Source organism: Tachyglossus aculeatus, chromosome 12, assembly GCF_015852505.1.
Source record: "Tachyglossus aculeatus isolate mTacAcu1 chromosome 12, mTacAcu1.pri, whole genome shotgun sequence".
In the NCBI taxonomy this organism is placed as follows: domain Eukaryota; kingdom Metazoa; phylum Chordata; class Mammalia; order Monotremata; family Tachyglossidae; genus Tachyglossus; species Tachyglossus aculeatus.
The window spans coordinates 38373495-38395580 of NC_052077.1; the positions used below are offsets into that span (position 1 = coordinate 38373495).

General features: G+C 47.7%; 1 protein-coding gene across 1 annotated transcript in view; it reads right to left on the bottom strand.

Annotated features, from left to right (window-relative positions):
- The window catches only part of GPM6A (glycoprotein M6A), a 242107-nt gene extending 232370 nt beyond the window's left edge, over positions 1-9737 (bottom strand). The window contains exon 1 of the mRNA XM_038755161.1: positions 9628-9737. Within this exon, the coding sequence (XP_038611089.1) occupies positions 9628-9631 (4 nt within the window). The 5' untranslated portion in view covers positions 9632-9737. The remainder of the gene's footprint in view (positions 1-9627) is intronic.
- Positions 9738-22086: the final 12349 nt, after the last annotated feature.

Below are 22086 nucleotides of genomic sequence, written 5' to 3' on the forward strand. Positions count from 1 at the left end.
GGGTAGGGACCGTCTCTATACGTTGCCAACTTGTACTTCCCAAGCGCTTAGTACAGTGCTCTGCACACAGTAAGTGCTCAATAAATACGATTGATTGATTGATTGATGGCACAAAAACAGTTTAGGTTTTAAATTGACTAGTTCCCTGCTTTCCTAATACTTCTGGGGCCGACGCACTGATCTTTGCCTTTCTGATATCGCACTTATTGTGTAGAAGCTTATTAGGTTTACATTACTTCCCCGCCCTAGATGAAAGCTCTCACCAGGAGCCTGAGACCCCATGCATATCTGTATATATCCGTAATTTCTTTCTCTATTTACTTATTGATATTAATGTCTATCTCCCCCTTCTAGACTGTGAGCTCCTTGTGGCCAGGGATACGTTAGTTATATCGTACTCACCCAAGCACTTAGTACAGTGCTTTGCACCCAGAAAGCGCACAATAAATACGTTTGAAGGAATCTACAACCCAAGAGCTCCCATCTACCTCTATTAATAACAGAAAATCGTAATTGCGGCAATTTTTAAGTGCTTACCAAGTGCTGATCATCATCCCACGTGCTGAGTACAATGTGCTGAGTATCTCGTATAAGGGGATTCACAACTAAGCGCTTAGTACAGTGCTCTGCACACAGTAAGCGCTCAATAAATACGATTGATTGATTGATTGATTGATTGATAGACTGTAGATACGGGGAGGTTAGGTCAAACTTCATTCCAGCACTGAATTTTGATGTAGGGTAGGGACCGTCTCTATATGTTGCCAACTTGTACTTCCCAAGCGCTTAGTACAGTGCTCTGCACACAGTAAGCACTAAATAAATACGATTGATTGATTGATTGATGGCACAAAAACAGTTTAGGTTTTAAATTGACTAGTTCCCTGCTTTCCTAATACTTCTGGGGCCGATGCACTGATCTTTGCCTTTCTGATATCGCACCTATTGTGTAGAAGCTTATTAGGTTTACATTACTTCCCCACCCTAGATGAAAGCTCTCACCAGGAGCCTGAGACCCCATGCATATCTGTATATATCTGTAATTTCCTTCTCTATTTACTTATTGATATTAATGTCTATCTCCCCCTTCTAGACTGTGAGCTCCTTGTGGCCAGGGATATGTTAGTTATATCATCATCATCATCATCAATCGCATTTATTGAGTGCTTACTATGTGCAGAGCACTGTACTAAGTGCTTGGGAAGTACAAATTGGGAACATATAGCGACAGTCCCTACCCAACAGTGGGCTCACAGTCTAAAAGGGGGAGACAGAGAACAAAACCATACTAACAAAATAAAATAAATAGAATAGATATGTACAAGTAAAATAAATAAATAAATATATATTATAAATAAATAAAAATAAATAAATATCGTACTCACCCAAGCACTTAGTACAGTGCTTTGCACCCAGAAAGCGCACAATAAATACGTTTGAATGAATCTACAACCCAAGAGCTCCCATCTACCTCTATTAATAACAGAAAATCGTAATTGTGGCATTTTTTAAGTGCTTACCAAGTGCTGATCATTATCCCACGTGCTGAGTATCTCGTATAATGGGATTCACAACTAAATGCAAGGAGCTCATCATCATCATTAGCATCGAGTGCTTAAGGAGTGCAGAGCACTGCACTAAGCGCCGGGGAGAGGACAGTACAACAACAAGTGGACACATTCCCTGCCCACAAGGAGGACACCATTTAAGTGTAAAATAAGGATTAAGACTGTGACCTTCAATGTGGGACATGGACTGTGTTCAACCTGATTAGCCTGTGTCCAACCAAGCTCTGAGTACAGTGCCTGGCACATCATAAGCGCCTAACAGACACCATGAAAAAAATATTATCTGGCTGCTGACTCGTTAGAAATGTTTTCTTCATGATGAACTGGATCCATTTGTTTGCTTTTAATGACATTTAATGGCATTTATTAAGCGCTTACTATGTACAAAGCACTGTTCTAAGCGCTGGGGAGGTTACAAGGTGATCAGATTGTCCCACGGGGGGGCTCACAGTCTTAATCCCCAATTTACAGATGAGGCAACTGAGGAACAGAGAAGCAGCGTGGCTCAGTGGAAAGAGCCTGGGCTTTGGAGTCAGAGGTCATGGGTTCGAATCCTGGCTCCGCCACATGTTTGCTGTGTGACCTTGGGCAAGTCACTTCACTTTTCTGGGCCTCAGTTACCTCATCTGTAAAATGGGGATGAAGACTGTGAGCCCCACGTGGGACAAGCTGATCACTTTGTACCCCCCCAGCGCTTAGAACAGTGCTTTGCACGTAGTAAGCGCTTAACAAATGCCATTATTATTATTATTATTATTACTATTATTATTATTATTATTAAAGTGACTTGCCCAAAGTCACAAAACTGACAGCTGACCTGTATATATGTTTGTACATATTTATTACTCTATTTTACTTGTACATATGTATTCTATTTATTTTATTTTGTTAATATGTTTTGTTTTGTTGTCTATCTCCCCCTTCTAGACTGCGAGCCCGCTGTTGGGTAGGGACCGTCTCTCTACCTGCCAATTTGTACTTCCCAAGCATTTAGTACAGTGCTCTGCACACAGTAAGCGCTCAATAAATACGATTGAATGAATGAATGAATGCTTGTTGGGTTTTTTTTTTTGCCTCGGTATTTTAATTGTGTTACAGCAGGGGCAGATAGGCATGGTGGGATGGGGGTGGGTTGGGGTGGTCTTCCCAAACTGACCAGTGACCTGTTGACACAGCATGCCACAACTCACAAGATTAACTCACCAGTAATGATATCATTGTCCCACCTCTTGGACTAAGCCTTAAGCAACAAGTTGGCCTTTCCCCCTTATTCCCCTCCGGCTCCACTTGGTCTTATCTAAACCCATTGTCAAGAAACAGAGGGGGGACAAATCAATCAATCAATCGTATTTATTGAGCGCTTACTGTGTGCAGAGCACTGTACTAAGCGCTTGGGAAGTACAAGTTGGCAACATCTAGAGGCAGTCCCTACCCAACGGTGGGCTCACAGTCTAGAAGGGGGAGACAGAGAACAAAACCAAACATATTAACATAATAAAATATATAGAATAGACCAATGGTCCACCACTTTTAGTTTGGGTTAGAGGGGTCCTTTTTTCAAGTGTTTGTTAAACGCTGCACCAAGCCCTGGGGTCTGCATGCAACCTAATCAGGTTGGGCACGGTCCCTGTCCCACGTGGGGCTCACCATCTTCATCCCCATTTTGCAGATGGGGTAACTGAGGCCCAGAGAAGTGATGGGATTTACCCAAGGTCGCCCAGCGGACAAGTGGCAGAGTCAGGATCAGAACCCAAGTCCTCAGGACTCTCATTCACTCGATCTTATTTATGGAGCGCCTAGAACACTGTAGTAAGTGCTTAGAAAGTACAATACAGACTCCCAGGCCATGCTGCTTCTCTATCATCATCATCATCAATCGTATTTATTGAGCGCTTACTGTGTGCAGAGCACTGTACTAAGCGCTTGGGAAGTACAAGTTGGTAACAATTCTCTATCCTGCCCCCCTCTCCCACTGACAGACTTTTCATCTTCTCTTGCTGCCGTCTTCCAGCGTGCAGCTGGGCAACACTCTCTGCTAAACCCTGGGCCGGGGCATTCATTCATTCATTCAATCGTATTGAGCACTTACAGTGTGCAGAGCACTGTACTAAACGCTTGGGAAGTACAAGTCGGCAACGGGCTCAGTCTAGACAGGAGGGGAAAGGGAAGAAGGGTCACTCTCTTCCTCCAAGCTCGCTCTCTTCCTCCCTTCAAGGCCCTACTGAGAGATCACCTCCTCCAGGAGGCCTTCCCACACTGAGCCCCTTCCTTCCTCTCCCCCTCGTCCCCCTCTCCATTCCCCCCATCTTACCTCCTTCCTTTCCCCACAGCACCTGTATATATGTATATATGTTTGTACATATTGATTACTCTATTTATTTTACTTGTACATATATATTCTATTTATTTTATTTTGTTAGTGTGTTTGGTTTTGTCTCCCCCTTTTAGACCGTGAGCCCACTGTTGGGTAGGGACTGTCTCTATATGTTGCCAATTTGTACTTCCCAAGCGCTTAGTACAGTGCTCTGCACACAGTAAGCGCTCAATAAATACGATTGATGATGATGATGAAGAAGAAGGAGGGGGAGAAGGGTGAGGGAGACACAGAAATAACCCCCAGAGCCTCCTCACCACCATTTAAACAGTTGCCGGGGAAGATGAGTCTGGTGCAGATTTTGGGGTTGGGAAAGAAATATCACCGCCCTGGCTGGCCCGGTCGGTAGCCTCAAGATAAAAGTCCAGAGGGGCTCTGCTTCCCTCTTAGTCAATCAATCAATCGTATTTATTGAGCGCTTACTGTGTGCAGAGCACTGTACTAAGCGCTTGGGAAGTACAAGTTGGCAACACATAGAGACAGACAGTCCCTACCCAACAGTGGGCTCACAGTCTAGAAGGGGGAGACAGAGAACAAAGCCAAACATATTAACAAAATAAAATAAATAGAATAGATAGGTACAAGCAAAATAGAGTAATAAATATGTACAAACATATATACATATGTACAGTCCCCACACCCCGAACCCAGTACCTTGGGGATAATGTGTCCCACAATAGTTCTGCAAAATATGGGGGGGGGGGGGGGGGCAGCACCAATCATCAGGGTGTTCGTTAAGAACTTACTATCATCATCATCAATCGTATTTATTGAGCGCTTACTATGTGCAGAGCACTGTACTAAGCGCCGGGGGAGATGATCAGCATGGCCACGGTCCATCAACTAACCCCACCTAAGAGCTGAAGGATGCTGTGCAGCCATTGCGCGTGGCTAGTGGAGAAACAGCATGGTCTAGTGGAGAGTGGGAGTCAAAGGACCTGGGTTCTAATCCCGGATCCGCCACTTGTGTGCTGTGTGACCGTGGCAAGTCACCTAACTTCTCTGTGCCTCGGTTCCCTTATCTGTAAAATGGGGTTTAAGAGTGTGAGCCCCATGTGGGAAAGGGACTGTGTCCAAATTGATTATCTTGAATCTACCTCAGCGCTTAGTACAGTGCCTGGCACACTACAAGTGTTTAACATAACATTTGAAAAGGGGCAAAAAAAACCCCAATAACCAATGAAAAGAACCCAGGGCTGGACTAGAGACACATAAGTTCTTTCTATCTCTCTTTCTCTCTCCTCTCTCAACTTTTTTCTCTAATCTCTTATTTCTCTCCTCTCTTCCTTCTCTTTTCTCTCCTCTCTCCCTCTCCCGTCTCTTTTCTCTCTCCCTCTCCTTTCTCTTTCTCTTCTCTTTTGTCTCTCTTCTCTCCCCTCCCTCTCTTCTCTCCTCTTTTTTCTCTCCTCTCCCTCACTCCCCTTCCTCTCTCTCCCTCTCCTCTTTTCTCTTTCTCACTTTCCCCTTTCCTCTCTTCTTTATTCTCTCTCCCTCTATTCTCTCCTCTATTCTCTCTCCTCTCTTCTTCTCCCTCTCCTCTCTTCCTCTCCCTTTTTCTCTCTCCCTCCTCTTCTCCTCACTCTCCCCTTTCTCTTCTCTCTCTTTTTCTCACTCTCCCCTTTCCCTCCCTCTCTTTTTCTCACTCTCCCCTTTCCCTCCCTCTCCTCTCATCTCCCTTTTTCTCACTCCCCTTTCTCTCTCCCTCTCTCTTCTCTCCCTCCTCTCTCTCTTCTCTCTTTTTCTCCCACTCCTCTTTTCTCCCTCCTCCTCACTCTCCCCTTTCTCTTCTCTCTCTTTTTCTCACTCTTCCCTTTCCCTTCCTCTCCTCTCATCTCCCTTTTCTTCTCTCTCCATCTCCCCTCTCTTCTCTCTTTATCTCACTCTCCCCTTTCTCTCTCCCTCTCTTTTTCTCCCTCCTCTCTTCTCCTCACTCCCCCCTTTCTCTTCTCTTTTTCTCACTCTCCCCTTTCCCTCCCTCTCCTCTCCTCTCCCTTTTCTTCTCTCTCCTCTCTCTTTTCTTCTCTCCTCTCCCTTTTTCTCCCTCTCCCCTTTCTCTCTCCCTCTCCTCTTTTCTCCCTCCTCTCTTCTCCTCGCTCTCCCCTTTCTCTTCTCTTTTTCTCACTCTCCCCTTTCCCTCCCTCTCCTCTCCCTTTTCTTCTCTCTCCTCTTTTTCTCCCTCTCCCCTTTCTCTCTCCCTCTCCTCCTTTCTCCCTCCTCTCTTCTCCTCTCTCTCCCCTTTCTCTTCTCTCTCTTTTTCTCACTCTCCCCTTTCCCTCCCTCTCCTCTCATCTCCCTTCTCTCTCCATCTCCCCTTTTCTCTCTCCTCTCTCTTTTTCTCCCCCCCCTCCTCCCTTTACTCTCTCTCTCTCCCGTCTTTTCTCTCTCTGTCTCTGCCCGTCTGTGGCCCCAGGCAGAAACCAGGGAAGCCGGAGGAGCGGGCTGTGGCGGGCCGGGGAGGGGCGGCGGGCGGCCCGCGAGGATCGCAATGGGGAGCGAGCAGAAGTTTCCGTGGCCGTGGTGGGGGCCTTTTTTCTTTCCCCAAAACTCTTGTCTCCTCGGCAGGGGGGGGTCCCAGGAGGGGGTTTGTGTGCCCCCCCCCCCGCCCCCCCCCCCCCCCCAGGGACGGCCCGTTATGGGCTGTGTGACGACAGAGGGCCGCAGAGAGACGGTAATCGTCGATTTGTTAAGCGCTTGCTATGGGCCAAGCACTGTTCTAAGCGCTGCGGTAGATACAAGGGTGATCAAAGTTGTCCCACGTGCGGCTCCCACTCTCCATCCCCATTTTCCAGATGAGGTCCCTGAGGCCCAGAGAAGTGACTTGTCCAAAGTCACCCAGCTGACAAGTGGCGGAGCCGGGATTAGAACCCACGACCTCTGACTCCCGAGCCCGGGCTCTTCCTACTGAGCCACGCTGTATCCACCCCAGCGCTTAGTAGCGTGTCTGGCACATAGTAGGGTCACACAGCAGACAAGTGGTAGAACCGGGATTCGAACCCATGACCTCGGACTCACTCGAGCCCGGGCTCTTTCCACTATGCCACGCTGCTTGTTAAGCGCGTACTATGCGCCAAGCACTGTTCTAAGCGCTGGGGTAGGCGCAAGGCACAGTGCTAAGTGCTTACTATGTGCCAAGCACTGTTCTAAGCGCTGGGGTAGGCGCAAGGCACAGTGCTAAGCGCTTAGTCCAGTGCTCGGCACACACTAAGCGCTCAATAAATACGACTGAATAATAACAATAATAATAATAATAATAATAATAATAATAATAATGTCATTTATTAAGCGCTGTTCTAAGAGCTGGGGAGGTTACAAGGTGATCACGGTGTCCCACCGGGGGTCTCACAGTCTTCATCCCCATTTTACAGATGAGGTCACTGAGCCACAGAATAATAACAATGGTATTTATTAAGCGCTTACTATGTGCAAAGCACTGTTCTAAGCGTTGGGGAGGTTACAAGGCAATCAGGGTGTCCCACGGGGGGTTCACAGTCTTCATCCCCATTTTACAGATGAGGTAACTGGGGCACAGAGAATAATAACGATGGCAATTATTAGGCGCTTACTATGTGCAAAGCACTGCCCTAAGCGCTGGGGAGGTTACAAGGCAATCAGCGTGTCCCACGGGAGGCTCACAGTCTTAATCCCTATTTTACAGATGAGGTAACTGAGGCACAGAGAATAATGACGATGGCATTTATTACGCGCATACTATGTGCAAAGCACTGCCCTAAGCGCTGGGGAGGATTACAAAGCAATCAGGGTATCCCACGGGGGGGCTCACAGTCTTCATCCCCATTTTCCAGATGAGGGAACTGAGGCCAAGAGAAGTGAAGTGACTTGCCCCAAGTCACCCAGTTGACAAGTGGCGGAGGCGGGATTTGAACCCATGACCTCGTACTCCTAAGCCCAGGCTCTCTCCACTGAGTCCCGCTGCTTCTCTAAATGAATGAATGACTGAATGAAGGTAATGACTGAAGGTGATAATAATAATAATAATAATAATAATAATAATAATAATGATAGCATTTATTAAGCACTTACTATGTGCAAAGCACTGCTCTAAGCGCTGGGGAGGTTACGAGGTGATCAGGCTGTCCCACGGGGGGCTCACAGTCTTCATCCCCATTTTACAGCTGAGGAAACTGAGGCCCAGAGAAGTGAAGTGACTTGCCCCAAGTCACCCAGCTGACAAGTGGTGGAGCGGGATTTGAACCCATGACCTCTGACTCCTAAGCCCGGGCTCTCTCCACTGAGCCCCGCTGCTTGTCTAAATTAATGAATGACTGAATGAAGGTAATAATAATAATAATAATAATAATGATCGCATTTTTTAAGCCCTTACTATGTACAGAGCACTGTTCTAAGCGCTGGGGAGTTACAAGGTGATCAGGGTGTCCTACGGGGGGCTCACAGTCTTCATCCCCATTTTACAGATGAGGTAACTGAGGCCCAGAGAAGTGAAGTGACTTGCCCCAAAGTCACCCGGCTGACAATTGGCAGAGGCGGGATTTGAACCCACGACCTCTGACTCCTAAACCCGGGCTCTCTCCACTGAGCCCCGCTGCTTCTCTAAATGAATGAATGACTGAAGATGATAATAATAATAATAATAATGATGGCATTTATTAAGCGCTTACTATGTGCAAAGCACTGCTCTAAGCGCTGAGGGGGGTTACGAGGTGATCCGGTTGTCCCACGGGGGGCTCACAGTCTTCATCCCCATTTGACAGATGAGGGAACTGAGGCCCAGAGAAGTGAAGTGACTTGCCCCAAGTCACCCGGCTGACAGCTGGCAGAGGCGGGATTTGAACCCACGACCTCTGACTCCAAAGCCCGCGCTCTTTCCCCGGAGCCATGAGGTGGTCGGTCCCCCCGTGGGGCTCCCAATCTATAATAATAATAATAATGATGATGGCATCTATTAAGCGCTTACTATGTGCAAAGCACTGCTCTAAGCGCTGAGGGGGGTTACGAGGTGATCAGGTTGTCCCACGGGGGGCTCACAGCCTTCATCCCCATTTGACAGATGAGGTCACTGAGGCCCAGAGAAGTGAAGTGACTTGCCCCAAGTCACCCGGCTGACAGCTGGCAGAGGCGGGATTTGAACCCACGACCTCTGACTCCTAAGCCCGGGCTCTCCCCACTGAGCCCCGCTGCTTCTCTAAATGAATGAATGACTGAAGGTGATAATAATAATAATAATGATGATGGCATTTATCAAGCGCTATGTGCAAAGCACTGCTCTAAGCGCTGAGGGGGGTTACGAGGTGATCAGGTTGTCCCACGGGGGGGCTCCCAGTCTTCATCCCCATTTTCCAGATGAGGTCACTGAGGCCCAGAGAAGTGAAGCGACTTGCCCCAAGTCACCCAGCTGACAGTTGGCAGAGGCGGGATTTGAACCCACGACCTGTGACTCCCAAGCCCGGGCTCTTTCCCCCGGAGCCACGAGGCGGTCGGTCCCCCGTGGGGCTCCCGCTCTCTCTAACCCTGCGAGCCCGCTGTCGGCCAGGGACCGTCTCTCCTTGGGCTTCCCAAGCGTCCAGCACAGCGCTCTGCACACGGCAGGCGCTCACTCCACACGACTGACTGACTGCCTGCCCATTTTGCAGACGGGGCGAGCGAGGCCCGGAGCGGCGCAGCCCGTGTGGCCGCCGGAGTCCCCGCCCTGCGCGCGGCCCCGCTCACCCATGGCAACGCAGCCTCCGAAAACGCTCCGCAACCGCCGCCGACGCTCCCACAACGTTCCCAAAACGCTCCCAAAACGTTCCCGCAACGTTCCACTCCGGACGGACGCGCGCAACTTGGCCAACAACCGGCTCCCCGACAGCCCTCACACGGACACGCCCACCTCTCCGGCAGCCACGCCCACGCATGAACAGGCCACGCCCACATCACCGTCGGCCACGCCCTCTCACGGATAGCCACGCCCGTGCACGCGCAGGCCACGCCCACATCGCCGTCGGTCACGCCCCCTCAAGGATAGCCACGCCCATGCGCGCGCAGGCCACGCCCGTGACACTGTCGGCCACGCCCCCCTCACGGATAGCCATGCCCATGCGCGCGCAGGCCACGCCCATGCTACTATCGGCCACGCCCCTCTCCCGTACAGCCACGCCCACATATGCGCAGGCCACGCCCATGTCACCGTCGGCCACGCCCCTCTCACGGATAGCCACGCCCTTGCGCGCGCAGGCCACGCCCACATCACCGTCGGTCACGCCCCCTCAAGGATAGCCACGCCCATGCACGCGCAGGCCACGCCCGTGACACTGTCGGCCACGCCCCTCTCACGGATAGCCACGCCCGTGCGCGCGCAGGCCACGCCCATGCTACTATCGGCCACGCCCCTCTCCCGTACGGCCACGCCCACATGTGCGCAGGCCACGCCCACATCACCGTCGGTCACACCCCCTTCTCCCTGGTAGCCACGTCCACGCACGCGCAGGCCACGCCCATGCCTCCGTCGGCCACGCCCCTCTCAGGGATAGCCACGCCCATGTCACCGTCGGCCACGCCCTTCCGCCCGGCCACGCCCATCTCTCTACAAAGCCACGCCGGTGCACGCGTGGGCCACGCCCATGACATTGTCGGCCACGCCCCTCTCACGGATAGCCACGCCCATGTGCGCGCAGGCCACGCCCACGCCACTTTCGGTCACGCCCCCTCTCCCGTACAACCACGCCCACATATGCGCAGGCCACGCCCACATCACCGTCGGTCACATCCTCTCCCTGATAGCCACGCCCACGCATGCGCAGGCCACGCCCGTGCCACCGTCGGTCACGCCCCTCTCAGGGATAGCCACGCCCACGCATGCGCAGGCCTCGCCCATGTCACCTTTCGGTCACGCCCTTCCGCCCGGTCACGCCCATCTCTCTGCAAAGCCACGCCCATGCACGCGCGGGCCACGCCCACCCCGTCGCCAGCCAATCCGCACCCGGTACGTGCCACGCCCACCCCGACCAGACAGCGCCCCCGCCTGGTCAGACACGCCCAACATCCACAGACCACGCCTCCATCCGCGCAGGCCACGCCCCTTCCAGACATTCATTCATTCATTCAACCGTATTTATTGAGCACTTACTTAACAGTCTAGAAGAGATCCCACCCTGCACCCTCACTCCTCCCAGAATCATAATAATAGTAATAGTAATAATAATAGTAATAATAATAATAATAATGTGGGTATGTCATTCATTCATTCATTCCATCGTATTTCTTGAGCGCTTACTGTGTGCAGAGCACTGTATCAAGCGCTTGGGAAGTACAAGTCGGCAACAAGATAGAGACGGTCCCTACTCAACAATGGGCTCACAGTCTAGAAGAGATACCACCCTGCAACCTCACCCTGCCCAGAATCATACTAATAATAATAGTAATAATAATAATAATAATAATAATAATGTTGGCATCTCATTCATTCATTCATTCCATCATATTTCTTGAGTGCTTACTGTGTGCAGAGCACTGTACTAAGCGCTGGGGAAGTACAAGTCAGCAACAGATAAAGACTGTCCCTACTCAACAACGGGCTCACAGTCTAGAAGCGATCCCACCCTGCACCCTCACCCCGCCCAGAATCATACTAATAATTATAGTAATAATAATAATAGTAATGTTGGTATTTCATTCATTGATTCATTCATTCAATCGTATTTATTGAGCACTTACTGTGTGCAGAGCACTGTACTAAGCGCTTGGAAAGTACAAGTCGGCAACAGATAGAGAGGGTCCCTACCCAACAGTGGGCTCACAGTCTAGAAGGGGGAGACAGACGACAAAACAAAACATGTGGACAGGTGTCAAAGTCGTCAGAACGGATAGAATTAAAGCTAGATTCATTCATTCATTCATTCATTCCATCGTACTTATTGAGTGCTTACTGGGTGCAGAGCACTGTGCTAAGCGCTTGGGAAGTCCAAGTTGGCAACATATAGACACGGTCCCTACCCAACAGCGGGCTCACAGCCTAGACGGGGGAGACAGACAACAAAGCACATTAACAAAATAAAATAAATAGAATAAATATGTGGAATAGATGCACATCATTAACAAAATAAATGGAATAGTAAATATGTACCAGTAAAATAAATGGAGTAATACAACTGCACAAATATATATATAAGTGCTGTGGGGAGGGGAAGGAGGTAGGTCCAGGGGGATGGGGAGGAGGAGAGGAAAAAGGGGGCTCAGTGTGGGAAGGCCTCCTGGAGGAGGTGAGCTCTCAGTAGGGCTTTGAAGGGAGGAAGAGAGCTAGCTTGGCGGATGTGCAGAGGGAGGGCATCCCAGGCCGGGGGTCGACGGCGGGACAGGCGAAAAGAGTAGGGACTGTCTCTATATGTTCCAAACTTGTACTTCCCAAGTGCTTAGTACAGTGCTCTGCACACAGTAAGTGCTCAATAAATACGATTGAATGAGTGAACGAGGTACAGTGAGGAGAACCAGGTACAGTGAGGGACAATGGAGCTGTCTGAGTGTCTGCCGAACCGCGGGCCTGTTTGGGAGTGACCCAGCTTTGGTTTCCGACCCTCAGACCCTCCTCTCTGAGCCCCAGGCCCCTGCAGAGAGTTTAAAAGAGGAAGCAGGTCCCCTTCCAACTTTGTGTCCACAGATGATACTCTCCTCAGCAGCCCAGTGAGGGTTTGGATATTTGCTCTTTCTGCTTTAACGTCGAAGCGCCCGTGATTCTGGGCAGAAACTGGCTCTGTTCTACCTGAAGGCAGGTTTTTGTCAGTCAGTCAGTCAGCCGTATTTATTAAGCACTTACAGGGGGCAGAGCACTGGTTTAAGCGCTTGGGGGAGGACTATCTAATAATTATAGTATTTGTGAAGCGCATACTATGTGCCAAGCATTGTTCTAAGCACTGCGGGGGATACAAGGTGATCAGGTTGTCCCACGTGGCCTCACAGTCTTAATCTCCATTTGGCAGATGAGGTAACTGGAGGCTCAGAGAATCAATCAATCAATCAATCAATCAATCGTATTTATTGAGCGCTTACTATGTGCAGAGCACTGTACTAAGCGCTTGGGAAGTACAAATTGGCAGTGAAGTGAAGAGAAGTGAAGTGACTTGCCCAAAGTCATACAGCTGATAAGTGGCAGAGCCGGGATTAGAACCCATGACCTCTGACTCCCAAACCCGCTCTCTCCACTGAGCCATGCTGCTTCTCTGTACAGTGCACTGCACACAGTAAGTGCTCAGTAAATAGGATGGATTGATTTACGTCCGTCTCTCTAACAATAATAACGATGGCGGTGTTTGTTAAGCGCTTACTATGTGTCAAGGATTTTTCTAAGCGCTGGGGTAGATGCAAGGTGATCAGGTTGTCCCACGTGGGGCTCACAGTCTTCATCCCCATTTTACAGATGAGATAACTGAGGCGCAGAGACGTTAAGTGACTTGCCCAAAGTCACACAGCTGACAAGTGGCAGAATCGGGATTAGAACCCATGACCTTTGATTCCCAAGCCCGGGCTCTTTCCACTAGGCCATGCTGCTTCTCATGGAGGTAAGCTCCTTGTGGGCAGGAAATGTGTCTACCAACTCCATTGCCTTGTACTCTCCCAAGTGCTTAGGTCAATCAATCAAACAATCAATCAATCGTATTTATTGAGCGCTTACTGTGTGCAGAGCACTGTACTTAGCGCTTGGGAAGTACAAGTTGGCAACATCTAGAGACGGTCCCTACCCAACAGTGGGCTCACAGTCTAGAAGGGGGAGACAGAGAACAAAACCAAACATATTAACAAAATAAAATAAATAGAATAGATATGTACAAGTAAAATAAATAAATAAATAGAGTAATAAATATGTACAAACATATATTCATATATACAGATCAGTGCTCTGTACACAGCAAAGTCTCAATAAATACCATTGACTAGTTCATTCATTCCTTCATTCAATTGTATTTATTGAGCCCTTACTGTGTGCAGAGCACTGTACTAAGCGCTTGGGAAATACAAGTTGGCAACATATAGAGACGGTCCCTACCCAACAGTGGGCTCACAGTCTGACGGATGGAGGTAAATGGACACATCCTCTAGACTGTAAGCTCATTGTAGGCAGGGAATGTGTCTGCTCGTTGTATCATACCCACCCAAGTGCTTAGTACAGTGCTCTGCACGCGGTAATAATAATGACAATAATGATGGTATTTGTTAAGCGCTTACTATATGCAAAGCACTGTTCTAAGCACTGGGAAGGATACAAGGTGATCAGATCGTCCCACGGGGGGCTCGCAGTTTTAATCCCCATTTTCCAGAGGAGGGAACTGAGGCACAGAGAAGTTAAGTGACCTGCCCAAAGTCACCCAGCTGACATTTGGCGGAGCCGGGATTTGAACCCATGAGCTCTGGCTCCAAAGCCCGGGCTCTTTCCACTGAGCCACGCTGCTTCTCCGTAATCAATCAATCAATCAATCAATCGTTTTTAATGAGCGCTTACTGTGTGCAGAGCACTGTACTAAACGCTTGGGAAGTACAAGCTGAATAGCGTAAGCGCTCAATAAGTATGATTAAATGAATCTGGGGCTTGCCTGGTGAGAACACTCTGTTGGTTTGGTTTGGCCCAATATGGATAAAACAGAGAACTTCTTCCTTTCACTTTCCGGGATGATACGGATCATCATCAATCGTATTTATTGAGCGCTTACTATGTGCAGAGCACTGTACTAAGCGCTTGAGGGAATATCCTCAGAGGGAATAATCTCAGGCGGCCACGAAACATGGAGTTTTCTCCAGTTTCCCAAACTTGAGCGGGGAAAGTGCAACCCGGAAAACTTCCCCATTCCAAGAGAGATGCCAAAACAACTTGTGACATTCCCTGAATTCCTGAAATCTGTGCAGCAATCGGCGGCACTCCTCAGGTCGGAGATGCAGCGCTGTTCTGGATCCGGGATCAAAAGCACGACTCTGGGGAGCTGGAAAAACCTGGAAACTCCAGGTTTTGATCCCGGTTTGCCCGGAGCTGGCTAATTAATCAATCAGTCAATGAAATCAATGATGTTTACTGAACTCTTGATTATAGGGCTATTCGTTAAGCACTTAGTAATATTAATAATGGTATTTGTTAAGTGCTTACTATGTGCCAGACACTGTACTAAGCGCTGGGGTGGATACAAGCAAATCGGGTTGAACACAGTCCCTGCCTACATAGGGCTCACACTCTTAATCCCCATTTTACAGATGAGGGAACTGTGGAGCAGAAAATAATAATACTACTACTACTACTACTACTACTACTACTAATAATAATAATATAATGGCATTTATTAAGCGCTTACTATGTGCAAAGCACTGTTCTAAGCGCTGGGGAGGTTACAAGGTGATCAGGTTGTCCCACAGGGGGCTCATAGTCTTAATCCCCGTTTTACAGATGAGGTAACTGAGGCCCAGAGAAGTGAAGTAACTTGCCCAAAGTCACACAGCTGACAACTGGCAGAGCGGGGATTTGAACCCATGACCTCTGACTCCAAAACCCGGGGTCTTTCCACTGAGCCACGCTGCTTCTCCAAGAAAAGTGAGGTGACGCCCAAAGTCACACAGCTGACAATTGGCGGAGTCGGGATTTGAACCCATGACCTTCTGACTGCTCCAGCCACTAGGCCATGCTGCTTCTCCAACTCTTACTGTGTGCTGAACAATGCGACCCAGGTGAAAGAGCACAGGCCTGGGAGGATCTGGGTTCTAATTCCACTCTGCCACTTGTCTGCTTGTGTGACCTGGGGCAAGGGACTTAACTTCTCTGAGCCTCAGTTTCCTCTTCTGTAAAATGGGGATTCAATGCCTGCTCTTCCTCCTACTTAGACTGTGAGCCCCACGTAATAATTATGATGGCATTTGTTAAGCGCTTACTATGTGCCAAGCACTGTTCTGAGCACTGGGGCGGTTACAAGGTGATCAGGTTGTCCCACGGGGGGCTCACAGTCTTCATCCCCATTTTTGCTGATGAGGGAACTGAGGCCCGGAGAAGTGAAGCGACTTGCCCAAAGTCACACAGCTGACAAGTGGTGGGAGTCAGGATTTGAACCCGTGACCTCTGACTCCAAAGCCCGGGCTCTTTCCACTGAGCCACACTGCTTCTCATGAGCCCAGGACTGCATCCGAACTGATTATCTCATATAATAATAATAATAATAATAATAATAATAATGGGATTTATTAAGCACTTACTATGTGCCAAGCACTGTTCTAAGCGCTCTAAGCGCTGGGGAGGTTACAAGGTGATCAGGTTGTCCCACGGGGGGCTCACAGTCTTCACCCCCATTTTTGCAGATGAGGGAACTGAGGCCCGGAGAAGTGAAGCGACTTGCCCAAAGTCACACAGCTGACAAGTGGTGGGAGTCAGGATTTGAACCCGTGACCTCTGACTCCAAAGCCCGGGCTCTTTCCACTGAGCCACACTGCTTCTCACGAGCCCAGGACTGCATCCGAACTGATTATCTCATATAATAATAATAATAATAATAATAATAATAATAATGGGATTTATTAAGCACTTACTATGTGCCAAGCACTGTTCTAAGCGCTCTAAGCGCTGGGGAGGTTACAAGGTGATCAGGTTGTCCCACGGGGGGCTCACAGTCTTCACCCCCATTTTTGCAGATGAGGGAACTGAGGCCCGGAGAAGTGAAGTGACTTGCCCAAAGTCACCCAGCTGACAAGTGGCAGAGGTAGGATTTGAACCCATGATCTCTGACTCCAAAGCCCGGGCTCTTTCCACTGAGCCACGCTGCTTCTCATGAGACAAGGACTGCATCCGACCTAATTATCTTATATCTACCCCAGAGCTCGGCACAGTGCTTGGCAGATAGTGGGCACTTAACAAATACCATAATAACAATAATAATAAGGAGCACTCTATTTAGGCAAGTGTTGGTAAAGACCATAGATACGCTTAGTAACAATGATAATCACGCTTATAATGATGCTATTTATTAAGCATATACGGTGTGCCAAGCACTGGGTACATACAAGTGAGAGAAAAGAAGAATTTTACCCCCATTTTACAGATGATAAAACTGAGGCACAGAGAAGTGAAGTGACTTGCCCTAGGTTACACTGTAGACAAGTGGTAATGCCCCCGCATTCATTAATTCATTCATTCAATCATATTCATTGAGCGCCTAATTTGTGCACAGCACTGTACTAAGCAGTGTGGCCCGGTGGAAAGAGCCCGGGCTTTGGAGTCAGAGGTCATGGGTTCAAATCCCGGCTCCACCACTTGTCAGCTGGGTGACTTTGGGCAAGTCGCTTCACTTCTCTGAGCCTCAGTTGCCTCATCTGTAAAATGGGGATTAAGACTGTGAGCCCCCCGTGGAACAACCTGATCACCTTGTAACCTCCCCAGCGCTTAGAACAGTGCTTTGCACATAGTAAGTGCTTAATAAATGCCATTACTATTATTATTATTATTATTATTATCATTATTATTATTAAGGGCTTGGTCGAGTACAGTAACGACTGTGAGCCTGTTGTTGGGTAGAGATTGTCTCTATTGCTGAATTATACTTCCACAGTGCTTAGTACAGTGCTCTGCACATAGTAAGTGCCCAATAAATACGATTGAATGAATGAATGAATGACAATAATAATAATAATGATGGCATTTATTAAGCGCTTACTATGTGCAAAGCACTGTTCTAAGCGCTGGGGAGGTTACAAGGTGATCAGGTTGTCCCACGGGGAGCTCACGGTCTTAATCCCCATTTTACAGATGTGGGAACTGAGGCCCAGAGAAGTGAAGTGACTTGCCCAAAGTCACACAGCTGACAATTGGCGGAGTGGGGATTTGAACTCAGGACCTCTGACTCCAAAGCCTGGGCTCTTTCCACTGAGCCACGCTGCTTCTCTAAGCAGACACATTTCCTCCCCATAATGAGCTTACAGTCTAGAGCGGGAGAGAGACGTGAGTAGAAATAAATAAAAGGCAGATATGGCCATAAGTGATGTGGATCTAGGACGGGGGAATGAATGAAGAGTCAGGGTGACTCAGAGGGAAGTGGGAGAAGCGCTTAGTACAGTGCTCTGCACACAGTAAGCGCTCAATAAATACGATTGAATGAATCGTAATAACGGCATTTATTAAGTGCTTACTATGTGCAAAACACTGTTCTAAGCACTGGGGAGGTTACAAGGTGATCTGATGTTTGGCATAGTGTAAGCGCTCCACAATTACTATCACTACATTATTGTAGCATATAATAATCATCATCATCATCAATCGTATTTATTGAGCGCTTACTATGTGCAGAGAACTGTACTAAGCGCTTGGGAAGTACAAATTGGCAACATATAGAGACAGTCCCTACCCAACCTTGGGCTCACAGTCTAAAAGGGGGAGACAGAGAACAAAACCAAACATACTAACAAAACAAAATAAATAGAATAGATATGTAATCATCATCATCAAAATGATAAGAGCCAAAAATATTGCCATTTGATAGCACGAATGCCCGGCCACAATCCTTCCTACCGCTGCCCTGCTTCCCAGGAAAATGTAATTATTTTTTTTTTAGGCAGTAGGGTGACGGCCCAGCTCGCTTTCTACGTTTCACATTCGTCTCCTTGGGTGTTATCGTCCGAGAGGTTAAGCAGCGTCCTTAAATAATCCTTCAATTTCATTTTCACTCATTTGTTCAGTTCCTCTGGGGAGAGATTTCAGAGTGGTATCGTTCCCCCACCGAAATCTCCTCGCTAAGGACGTGACGCTGAACTATTTTAGAAGAAATTGTCCTTTCTTCGCCTGCTCTCCAACGGATCCCTATGTCTGCACCCATGTTCGCTTTCAAGTTGAACCACTTCAGTCCTCAGTTTCCTAACTCTCCCGATGGGTGCCCGGCTTTTAAACGCTCGAATCATTTCGCAAGTGGTCCTTTTCGCTCTTTTCGTTTTTCTTCGATGACACACACGCCGGTTAGTGGGATCGGGGAAAACCCGTGCGTCGACCTCGCTGTGACAGCCGCATTTGGAGAGGAGGGACGGTGGGTAGGAAGCATCATCATCAATCGCATTTATTGAGCGCTTACTATGTGCAGAGCAGCTGCGTGGTTCAGTGGAAAGAGCCCGGGTTTGGGAGTCAGAGGTCAATCAATCAATCAATCGTATTTATTGAGCGCTTACTGTGTGCAGAGCACTGGACTAAGCGCTTGGGAAGTACAAGGTGGCAACAGATAGAGACGGTCCCTACCCAACAGTGGGCTCACAGTCTAAAAGGGGACTAAAAGTCTAAAAGGTCATGGGTTCTAATCCCGGCTCCGCCACTTGTCAGCTGCGTGACTTTGGGCAAGTCACTTCGCTTCTCTGGGCCTCAGTTACCTCATCTGTAAAATGGGGATTAAAACTGTGAGCCCCCTGTGGGACAACCTGATCACCTTGTAACCTGAACAGTGCTTGGCACATAGCAAGCACTTCTAGACTGGGAGCCCACTGTTGGGTAGCGACCGTCTCTATATGTTGCCAACTTGTACTATCCCAAGCGCTTAGTCCAGTGCTCTGCACACAGTAAGCGCTCAATAAATACGATTGATGATTGGGGGGGGGGGGAGACTCTTAAGGGGCCCAGCGGACCCCAGGTTTTCAAAGCCCTTAACTTGTAGTCCCAAATCAGCAGAGACGTTTCTCATTTCCTCGAAGGAAGCGTATCTCCCTGCTCTCTAATCCCACGAAGTCATCTATTTTAGACTGTGAGCCCACTGTTGGGTAGGGACTGTCTCTACGTGTTGCCAATTTGTACTTCCCAAGCGCTTAGTACAGTGCTCTGCACATAGTAAGCGCTCAATAAATACGATTGATGGATTGATTGATTGATCTATTTTGTATTTGATCACTAAAATCCCCGAACCCTTGCTGCGTGTGACCGGAGCTATAGATTTCACATTCAAATTAAAGGACTGGGATGGGAGGTTGGATCTTCAGAAGAGAGGCTCCTTGGATACAAGTGAATAGTACCTGTATATATGTACATATGTTTGTACATATTTATTACTCTATTTATTTATTTTACTTGTACATATCTATTCTATTTATTTTATTTTGTTAGTCTGTTTGGTTTTGTTCTCTGTCTCCCCCTTTTAGACCGTGAGCCCACTGTTGGGTAGGGACCGTCTCTATATGTTGCCAACTTGTACTTCCCAAGCGCTTAGTACAGTGCTCTCCACATAGTAAGCGCTCAATAAATACGATTGATGATGATGATATCTATTCTATTTATTTTATTTTGTTTGTTTGGTTTTGTTCTCTGTCTCCCCCTTTTAGACTGTGAGCCCACTGTTGGGTAGGGACTGTCTCTATATGTTGCCAACCTGTCCTTCCCAAGCGCTTAGTACAGTGCTCTCCACACAGTAAGCGCTCAATAAATACGATTGATCGACTGATTGATAGTACCGATTCTGAAAGGTGTTCCATCAGAGATTTCATCACATATCCACAGTGATTCAATGAGATACTGTTCATGCATTCATTCATTCCTTCAATCGAATTTATTGAGCGCTTACTGTGTGCAGAGCACTGGACTAAGCGCTTGGGAAGTACAAGTTGGCAACATAGAGAGACGGTCCCTACCCAGCAGCGGGCTCACAGTCTAGAAGGGGGAGACAGACAACAAAACAAAACATATTAACAAAATAAAGTAAATAGAATAAATATGTACAAGTAAAATAGGGTAATAAATATGTACAAGCATATATATACATATATATAGGGGCTGTATATATGTATATATATATATCATCATCATCATCATCAATCGTATTTATTGAGCGCTTACTATGTGCAGAGCACTGTACTAAGCGCTTGGGAAGTACAAATATATATACAGGTACTGTAGGGAGGGGAAGGAGGTATTATTTATAATACCTTAATACCTTATAATATAATACCTTATATAATACCTTATATAATACCTTATATAATATCTTAATATAATTAATATTACTCTATTTATTTTACTTGTACAGATCCTATTTATTTTACTTTGCTAATATGTTTGGTTTTGTTCTCTGTTTCCCTCTTCTAGACTGTGAGCCCACTGTTGGGTAGGGACCGTCTCTATATGTTGCCAACTTGTACTTCCCAAGCGCTTAGTCCAGTGCTCTGCACACAGTAAGCGCTCAATAAATACAATTGGTTGATTGATCGATTGACTGACGTAAGGCAGGGGGGATGGGGAGGGGGAGGTGCACATTTTAAGGCCGTGAGCCAGATTTCCTCTATACCTAAGGAACCACCTGATTGCTAGCGAGGCCTCTTTCAGAAGCAGAATTAACCATTTTCAGGCCCCTAGGGCAAAGCTTATTATTTAATAATAATAATAATAATAATAATCATAATAATAATAATTGTGGTATTTGTTAAGCTCTAGGTTAAGCGTGGTTAAGCGCTATGTGCTAGGCACTGTACTAAGCCCTGGGGTGGATACAAGCAAATCGGGTGGGACCCAGTCCCTGTCCCATGTGGGGCTCACAGTCTCCATCCCCATTTTACAGGTGAGGGAACTGAGGCCCATTCATTCATTCATTCATTCAATCGTACTTATTGAGCGCTTACAGTGTGCACAGCACTGTACTAAGCTCTAGGAAGAGTACAATATAACAATCAACAGGAATATCTCTACATATTTATTACTCTATTTATTTATTTATTAATTTTACTTGTACATTTCTATCCTATTTATTTTTTGTTGGTATGTTTGGTTTTGTTCTCTGTCTCCCCCTTTTAGACTGTGAGCCCACTGTTGGGTAGGGACTGTCTCTATGTGTTGCCAATTTGTACTTCCCAAGCGCTTAGTCCAGTGCTCTGCACATAGTAAGTGCTCAATAAATACGACTGATTGATCGATTGATTGATCTCTAAGTTGTTCCCTCAGCTCCTCTCTCCTTTCTGGAGTCTGGAAGAAAAACAGTGTATTTTGCTCTCCTACTCCAACCCAGCCTGCCCATTTTGCTCCTGGAATGCCAGCCTACTCACCATCCCACGATCTCATCCATCTCACCCAAGACCTCTCGCCCACATCCTCCGGCCTGGAATACCCTCCTTTCTTCATATCCGACAGTCGATTACTCTTCCCGCCTTCAAAGCCCAATTGAAGGCACATCATCATCATCATCAATCATATTTATTGAGCGCTTACTATGTGCAGAGCAC